Source organism: Piliocolobus tephrosceles, chromosome 1 (genome assembly GCF_002776525.5).
Source record: "Piliocolobus tephrosceles isolate RC106 chromosome 1, ASM277652v3, whole genome shotgun sequence".
Classification (NCBI taxonomy): Eukaryota; Metazoa; Chordata; class Mammalia; order Primates; family Cercopithecidae; genus Piliocolobus; species Piliocolobus tephrosceles.
The window spans coordinates 200,055,041-200,064,135 of NC_045434.1; the positions used below are offsets into that span (position 1 = coordinate 200,055,041).

The 9,095-nt window shown below is 51.7% G+C and overlaps 1 protein-coding gene across 2 annotated transcripts in view; it reads right to left on the bottom strand.

Moving 5' to 3' along the window:
- Positions 1–6,363: 6,363 nt before the first annotated feature.
- The window catches only part of C1QB (complement C1q B chain), an 8,369-nt gene continuing 5,637 nt past the window's right edge, over positions 6,364–9,095 (bottom strand). Inside the window, exons 2-3 of one of the 2 annotated variants that reach the window (XM_023219710.2) lie at positions 8,352–8,555; positions 6,364–7,188 (exon numbers count right to left, since the gene is read on the bottom strand). In XM_023219710.2, coding sequence (XP_023075478.1) covers positions 6,614–7,188; positions 8,352–8,538 — 762 coding nt within the window. In that variant the 5' untranslated portion in view covers positions 8,539–8,555 and the 3' untranslated portion in view covers positions 6,364–6,613. The remainder of the gene's footprint in view (positions 7,189–8,351; positions 8,556–9,095) is intronic. The other variant, XM_023219711.2, reaches the window with a different exon arrangement.

Below are 9,095 nucleotides of genomic sequence, written 5' to 3' on the forward strand. Positions count from 1 at the left end.
GGTCAACAGAGTTGTCTATGAGAATGCCTCCTGGCTATGCACAAAAATCAATGCAGCTTGCAGCTTGCTCTGAAAGGATGGCACGTTTGTGTGTGTGTGTGTTGGGTAGGGGGGTGGTTTAAGGCAGGGCACCTGGTGCCCCATTGTCAGCAGGAGACCAGAAAGTCGAGGGCATGGGGGAGAAATAGGAAGGAGACCACAATGCTCAGCGTTGGGGAAATGGATGATCCACCCTTTGTCCTTTCCTCTTCCTGACCTTGTACTCCCACATCCTCACCGTCAGAACATCATCACCATGAGCACAATAGCAACAATACCGGTAACATGTTAATTACAGAGCACTTGCTGTCTACCAGCCCCTAGGCTAACCAGTGCCTGTGGATGACAGAATTCATCTTCATAGCAAATCAAAATGCTGAACCACCGGTCCTAACCCTGGCTACCTAAACTGTGGTCCCAGCTCAGCAGCATCAGTGCCTCCCAGCAACTTATTAGAAAAGCAAATTCTCAGGCCTCTATCCCAGACCTACTGAATTCGAATCTGCATTTTGACAAGACCCCAGGTGATTTCTGTGTACATGAAAATTTGGGGAACCCTTGCACCACCATGGCACCCATCACCATAACGACAGCTACTACTTGTGGGGAACTTTCTGTGTGCCAGGGGCTTTGCACACAGGATCCCATCTAATCCTCATCAGCTTTCTGGAGTAGGTCTGATTATTGCCCCCATGTGAAGAAACTGTGACCCAGAGAGGTTAAGTAATTAGCTTGAGAACACACAGCTTGTAAGTGGTAGAGGTGAGATTTGAACCCAGCCTCTCAGAGCCCCCGGGCTTTTCTTCTTCACTGCATTTCTCATCTTGTGTAGGTGCTGACAGACAAAAAGTCTTCTTCCCATTTTCTCTCCCCATATAGCCACCGGATTCCTGGGGGAAGAAGCTGCATCTACTGCTATTCAAGCTTTCATGTTCATTAGCCCAGCCCCTGGCTGGAGGTGGAGGGCCACCTTGAAATCAACGTAGGGTATTTGAGAGAAGTGCAGATTCCCAGGTCCCTCCAGATCTTGTCTAATCTGATGGAATCAGAACCATCAGCACCTCTGGGATGGTGACTGCATGCTAGCAAGTTTCCAGGGGATCTCATTGCCCAGTATAATTGGAGACCCAGTGCCTCCGATTGCACAGAGATTGCAATGCTCATTTTACTGTAAAAGGCAGTGAGACCCAGAGAGTTTTTCTGCCAATGTCCCAAGGTTGGGATCTGGCAGACAAACTTACAGGAAGGAGCACTGGCTTGGGAGTCAGGCAGTGCTGGGCTCAACTTCCTGCTCCTCTTTTCCAAGGTTAGAGCCATATTTGGGTCTAGAGCAGGTTGGCAAACTATAACCCACAGGCTAAATCCGGCCCACAGCTTGTTGTGTGCAGCCTGCTAGCTAAGAGTGGTTTTTACATTTTTAAATGGTTGAAAAAAAACAAAAGGAAAATATTTTGTGACACGTGAATATTATGTAAAATTCAAATTTTACTGTTCATAAAGATTTATTGGAACATGGCCATGCTCACTTATTTATATATTGCTCATGGCTGTTTTCATGTTACAAAAAGAGGGCTGAGTACTTACAATAGACACCATATGGCCTGCAAGGCCTAAAATATTTCCTGGTTGCTTACAGAAAAAGGAGGCAACCCCTGATCTAGAGCAGTGATTCTCAAGCTTGGCTGCATCAAAATCACCTGGGCAGGTGACTGCTGGGCTCCTCCCTCCAATTTTCTGATTCAGCCAGACTGAGATGGGGCCAGAGAATTTGCATTTCTGACAAGTTTCCAGGCAATGCTGATGCTGGGACCCCATGTTGAGGACACTAGTTTAGAAGGAACCTGGGCTTCAGAGCTGACCTCAGCACCACCCTGGAAGTTCATAGCCCACCCAGAGAGTGGGAAGGCCTGGGGGAGAAGAGAGCAGGGAGGGAGGAGTTTCCACGGTCCCGCGTAACCACCCATTCCTTTTCCAGGCAGTCATTGTCTTGGTGTCTGCTCCCCTCTGGTGGCAGCAAGCCTGGAACAGGCCTGGCATGTTCAGCCTTGACAGCCCATCCCTCCATTTGGAAACACATTTCAAAGCCTTCAATGGTGCATATCCTTTCACCCGGGGAGTCCACTTCTAGGGGTTTAATCCAAGAAAAGAATCAAGGATCTGTGCCAGGACATCACAGGTGCATTGTTTATTTGTATGGGGGTTAAACAGGAGACCAGGGCAGTCACTTGACGGAAGCCACACAGCTAGTAAGAAACCCAGGCAGGGTTTAGACTCAGGTCTAAGTCAAGAGCCAGTGCCCTCAACTGCCACCTGCCCCACCCTTTGGGGATCCTCCTGTCTGCAGTGATAGAGCAGCAGCTCCAGAATGGACTTGCCGGGCCTTGAACCTGGTTCTGTTACTTAACTGATTGTAAAATTCCGGGAAAGTCATTGAACCGCTCTGCCTCCGTGTTCTCATCTGTAAAAGGGGAACATGACTGTAAAGGTTACACAGGTTAACATGAAGTACATAGAACCGTGCATAGTGTGAGCTGTTGTTACCACTGTTTCTTAAGTCCCCACCTTCCTGCTTCTTTGCCCTTTCCACTCCTTTCCTCTCTTAACTGACTCAAAGCATTGTGTGTCACTGGGAGGGGCGTGTTTGTCAGGATCAACAAGGGGTGAAGAAGCCAAGACTCAGCACTGTAGTCAGAAGGTGACATGTTTAACAGGGCCTGCCAACGCTATTCTGAGAACTGCCTCCACCCATTGGGCTCCCTGTACCTCAGTTACCATATATGTGAAATGGGCATAGCAATAGTACCTGCCCACGGCGGATTAAACGAGGTAAGACTTATAAGGAACGAAGCCTGAAACAAAGGAGGGGTTGCCTGTAGTCTGGCCACAGTGCACAGGTCTTCAACACGTGAATTAAATAGACCTGGATCGAAATCCCAGATCCTCTGCATGACATGGGCAAATAACATCTCTCCCTGAGTCTCAATATTCTTATCTACAGAATGGGAGCAATATAATGAGGGCAGTGGTTCTCAACAGGTGGTCTCCAAAACAGAAGCAACAGGCCGGGCGAGGTGGTTCATGCCTGTAATCTCAGCACTTTGGGAGACCGAGGCAGGAGGAATACTTGAGCCCAGGAGTTTGAGACCAGCTTGGGCAATATGGCAAGATCCCATCTCTATTTAAAAAAACAAACAAACAAATCCAGAGAAACAGCACCCTATGGGAACTGTTAGAAAATGCAAATTCTAGTAAGCCCTTCTTGTGACTGTGATGCTTGCTGACGTTTGAGAAGTACCGGATTAGAATTATCTACTCCTCAGCTGATTGGGCTAGGAGTATCCTGATTCTAAACAGGGGCAATTATATCCCCTCTCCTGGGAACTGGGGAGTGGAGATGTTAGACCGTGTGTCACTTCCATGAAAGACAGGAGCTAACTTGGGGGTCCAGAAGTCATTTGGGGGCATCCACTTGCCTTCACAGTTGAGAGGGCAGTTCTGTAGTAAGAGATGCAGAGAATAGAGATCTCAGAGCAAGATTGCAGTCCGGGTCTGGGGGCACCCAGGTCTCGACCCTGTGTCCACTGAGACTGAGCAACCGCCTGCTCCTGGGCTCTTCTGATTACTCCCTTTTTTCTCCTAAGTTGCTTTGAAGGGGTTTCCGTCACTCGCAAGTAACAGGGCTCTGGCGTGTTGAGGGATGGGGGTCAGGATCAAGGGGGTGCATGAGGGTCAAGGGTCATAAGCTTGAGGAGAACCACTTCCCTTCCTTTCTGTGCCCAACTGCTAGCCCAGGCAGAAGATCTGAGCCCCACTCCCTCTGAGAAGGGGACCAAGGGGGAAAAGGAAGGTGTCTGGGCAGTGGTAAAATGGGTGAGCTACCAGGACTCATCTCAGATCACCTCTGGGTTCCCACACTGTTCTTGGTCCAGGTTCTTATGATGAAACCTCACCCATCTCTCCAGAGAGCTGTAGGGGCAACCCTATCCCGACCGGTTGGAAAAGAGCCACGATAAAGGTGAAGGCTGAGCGCAGTGGCTCACATCCAGAATCCCAGCACCTTGGGAGGCTGAGGCGGGTGGATTGTTCGAGCCCAGGAGTTCGAGACCAACCTGGGCAAGATGGCGAAACCCCATCTCTACAAAAAAAATACAAAAATTAGCTGGGTGTGGTGGTGCACACCTGTAGTCCTAGCTACTTGAGAGGCTGAAGTGGGAGGATTGCTTGGGCTGTGGAGATCGAGGCTGCAGTGAGCCATGATCATGCCACTGCGCTCCATCCTGGGCAATAGAGCAAGACCCTGTCTCAAAAATAAATGTAAATAAATAAATGTGAAGAGTCGAGATGCATGCACGTCTGTGTAGATCAAGGGCTCTTGGACTGTGATGGCCATGGCCATGGCCAGACACACAGAGCCTGGATTTCTGGCAGGTTTGGAAGCTCCTGGGAGGGCCCAACAAGGGCACTGTTGTAAGTGTCCTGACTGGGGGGTCTGGTGGAGGACAGGGGGCAGGGTCAGCATTTACAGGTCAGGGGTCAGAGGAGGGTTGGTCCTGCAAAAGAGCCAGGTGGCCCGATGGCAGCTCCTGAGATAAGCAGGCAGGAGCATGGAGCTCTGACTTCTCAGACAAGCCTGGCTCTGCCTGTGGGTCTGTGCAGCAGGATGGGGTGCTCTGCGCATGCTCGACACCAGCAGCCAGTTCTGCATCTGGGTGTGGTGTAGTCCAGCATGGATGGACCCAACTGCAGAGGCTGGAGAATGGGAACTCCTGAGGTCAGATGGGTTCAGGTGAGAGAGGTTATGGGGCTGCAGAGGGGAGTTGCTGCAGAAGGGGTTTCCACAGATGTGGGTGGCAAGGAGGTGATGAACTTTGAGGCAAACAGAAGCAGGCTCCAAACCTGGCTGTGTAGCTGTCAGCTGTGTGACCCTGGGCCAATTGCTTGTCCTCTCTGAGTTTTATATTTTTTGTCATGTAGCCACATGAGGATGATACTGTGTTCCTCCTAGGGGTTGTGGTTGGGGATTAAATGAGCTGATGTGCACAAAGCACTAGATACACAGTAATTCAATTGTGGTGTGACTATTGCTATCATAACGATTAGTATTAGAGTCAAAGGCCAGGCAGTTTGCACTGAAAGGGTTAAGCAGCAGAAAGAAGGGCCAGCTCCTGGAGAAAAGATTCTAGGTCTCGGTTGGACCGTCTGGGGTTAGGGCAGGTCATCAAGGCTAGGCTCCAGGTCCAGGAGATAGAGCAGAAGCTGCACCCAATGAACGGAGTCCTGAGAGACGGGCCAGCCAAATAGGAGGCTGGATTGGTGACACAGGTGGGAATATCTGAAATCCCTCCCATTGCAGGTCAGGATTGGTTGAGGGTCTTGATGGTGGGGCTAGTAGGAGAGGCTGAGGAGAGCAGGTGCAGAGCTGGGCGGGACTCTGGAGTCCTAGTCCTGTGGTCTCAGTCAATCAGGCAATGAATCTTTACTGAGTGGCTGCTGTCCATCATGGGCTCTGTGCTGGCTCAGAGATGAGCAGGGGGTGGAGCTACAGCCTAGCTGGGGAGACAGGGTGAGGAGCCAGATGCTGGCTGTGCATGCTCCTGGGTTACAGCAGGCCAGAAGAGTGAGCGTGCGAGAGCTAGGGTGTTCCTGCTTCAGGGAGGAGGTGTGGCTTGAATGAGGATGGTTAGATGGGCAGATTGGAAGGCTTCTAGGCAGGGGAACAGTGCGAGGAAGAGCACTGAGGGGGGCTTGTTTAGAAGACAGAAAGGCCCAGTAGAGTGAGGCTGGAAGGCCAGGTTCATGGGCTGGGACTGTATCTGGTGGGCAGTGGGGAGCCACTGAAGGTTTTTGAGCAGGGGAGTGACATTTGCTCTAACTGGATGGCTGAGCTTGTGCTAGGCTGGGAAGACACTGGAAGGAAGGGCATGTGGGGAGAATAGAAAGGAAAAGGTTTCTGCTCCAAGGTCAGTTAAAGCCTTGGAGGAGGACCCCTTGATCGTTGGTGGGGGTAAGGGGAAGGGACAAGCACAGAGCCCCTCTAAGGGCTGGCCTAGACATGTTGCCTTTAAAAAAGGTCTCAGGCCATCAGGGGGCAGGCCTGCCCTTGAATCCCAGCCCTGCTGTGAAATTGTGGATAATCCCTTCATCCCTTCTGATCCTCAGTTTGCTCTTCTGTAAGCTGGGCACGATGCACCCTCTCTCCCAGAAGGAGTGTGAGGATTAATGAGAGAATCAGGAAAAAGTGTAGGCTACTGCTGGGAGCATAGTTGGTGTTGGACCCCTGCCTCCCACTGTGTGGCTGGCACAGAACAGCACACGGACAGAGACTTCATTCATTCATGGTTCATTCATTCATGTAACCAACACTTCTGAGCATGGCACTTCTGGTGTGCCAGGTGCTTGGACACAGAGTTGAATTACACCACTGTCCCTTGGCCTTGAAGAGTTTATTTACTCATTCACTCAGCAACATTCACCAAGCCCCACTGTGTGCATTGGCTGGGCAAGGGTTGGTGTTGGGGATAGAGTAAGCGTTGCTGGATGGGGGCGCCGAGGTGGGTGTGAAGCAGCCCACAGGTCAGGCCTCCACATCTGGAAAGAGCAGGAACCCAGAGAAGATGCTGTTGGCACCCTCCAAGCCCAGTAGTGAGTTCTTGTCGGTGGCCTGCAGAAAGACGTTCTCCCCCTGCTCCAGCTTGAGGACCATGCCGCCGGTGGTGACCTGGAAGGTGTTGTAGGCGTAGTCGCAGAAGGTGACCACCTTCTGTGGGCGCTCCCGGCCACGCATGAGCTTCACACACAGGTTCCCTCGAGAGCTGGCATGGTAGGTGAAGTAGTAGAGGCCGGGCACCCTGCAGGTGAACTTGCCACTGCGGGGCTCGTAGTTGTTGTTCATGTTGGTGATCACGTGGTCGAAGCGGATGGTCTGGTCCCGGCGCAGGAGGTTGTTGATGGTTCTTGTGGCAGAGAAGGCGATTTTCTGGGTGGCCTTGTAGTCTCCCGATTCACCTTTGGGGCCTGGGGCTCCAGGGGCCCCTGGGCCACCTTTAGGGCCCATGGGGCCCTTGGGGCCGACTTTTCCTGGATTCCCAGGAATCCCTGGGTCTCCCTTCTCTCCGAACTCACCATGGTCTCCAGCCAGCCCTGGAAGCCCTGGAAAAGCAGAGACCAAAGAAATGAGATCATTGAGACCAAAAGGAGGCCTGCACTGGGACGTTGGGCAGGACCCCGCCTCTCTCTCAGCCTCAGCCTCCCATCTGTAAAACAAAGGAGGCAGTGTCAGACAGGGGCTCTGGGTCTCCCTCCAGCCCAGCTTCCTGAGCCTGTGATATGCTTGACCTTCATGGGAGCTGCTGCCCGTGGGGAAGAGAACGGCTCTTGCTAAGGAAGGTGCTAGGCTGGCCCTCCTCCCCAGCTTGTGTGGGGGTCCTTGTTCAGGCTAGAGCAGGGATAATGAGTGCTGTCCCCCTCTATCCCTCACCCCTGGCAGACATCCCTAATCAACCATGACCTTCACTCTTGCTGCTCCTGGAAATGGACTTTAGACTCCTCACTCCACCCCCAAGCAGCCACTACCCCTTGGTTTGGCACAACACAAGATAAAACCGATTTTCCAGTAGAGTGGCAGAGAATAGGGCCTGAGAAGATGGGATCTGGGGACAGAGAGATGTGCTTTGCCTGTCGCATCTGCCATTAGTAGTAGTGTCACCTTGACTGAGTCACATTTCCTGAGGCTCAGCCTCCTCATCTGTCAAATGGGGATGAAGGTATTTTGTGGGATTGTGAGGATTACATGAGATTAAGTGAGGAGAGTGACTGGCACAGAGGGTTGCTCTATAACCATAGGTTAAATGAATGAATAAGCCAAATTTTACAGAGGGGTTTTCACAGTGGGGAGTCTAATCTGAACCCCATGACAACCCCACAAAATATCATTGCCCCCATCTTACAGGTGAGGGAGTAGCAATTCAGAGAGGAGAAGTCACTTGCCCAGGAGGTAAGTTTAAACACAGAACTCTGTGGCCACAGCAGCACTCTCTCTCCACCTGAATTTAATGTAAGAGACCTGTGGTCTGGTCTTAGCCTCAACATTTACTGGGCTACCTTGAGTAAGTCAGTAGCCTTTCTAAATGCTTGCTTTTCTGTCTGTAAAATGGGAATCAGAATTCCCTCCTTGCAAAGTTACTGCAAGGGTTAAGCAAGCTGTTGGATTTGCCAGTGCTTCTGCAGTCTCAAAGACAGGCAACTGTGACTTGGGAGGCAGAAGACGAGAAACTTGGTCAGTATTACCAATGTGCCTCTAAATCCCATGGTACCTTTCTCTCCTTTTATCCCTGGGGTCCCAGGTTGGCCATCGGAGCCAGGTGTCCCAGGGATACCCGGGGTGCCAGGGATGGCTGGGGGCCCGGTGCAGCTGCCCTGGGCCCAGGAGACATCGAGTAGACCCAGGAGTAGGAGCAACGTCAGTACTGGGATGCTGCCCCACAGGATCTTCATCATCATACTGTGTCAGATGTCTCCTGTGGAGGAGAACACAATGTGAGAGCCTACCACCATGGTGATCCTATCATCCATCCTTCTATCCATCCATCCATCCATCCATCCATCCATCCATCCATCCATCTCTCTATCCCTCCATCCCTGCATCCATTCCTCCATCCATCCATCCCTCTGCCCATCCCTGCATCCACCCATCCATCCCCCATCCATCCATCCATCCATCCATCCATCCATCCATCCATCCATCTCTCTATCCCTCCATTCCTGCATCCATCTGTCCATTCATCCATCCAACCATCCATCCATCCCTCCCTCCATTCCGCTGTCCATCCATCCCTCCATCCTTCCATCCCTGCATCCCTCTGTCCATCCATCCATCCATTCATCCATCCTTCTGCCCCTGTATCCCTCCATCCCTCTGTCTATCTATCCATCCAACCATCCATCCATCCCTCCCTCCATTCTGCTGTCCATCCATCCATCCCTCCATCCTTCCATCCCTGCATCCCTCTCTCCATCCATCCATCCATCCATCCATCCATCCATCCATCCATCCATCC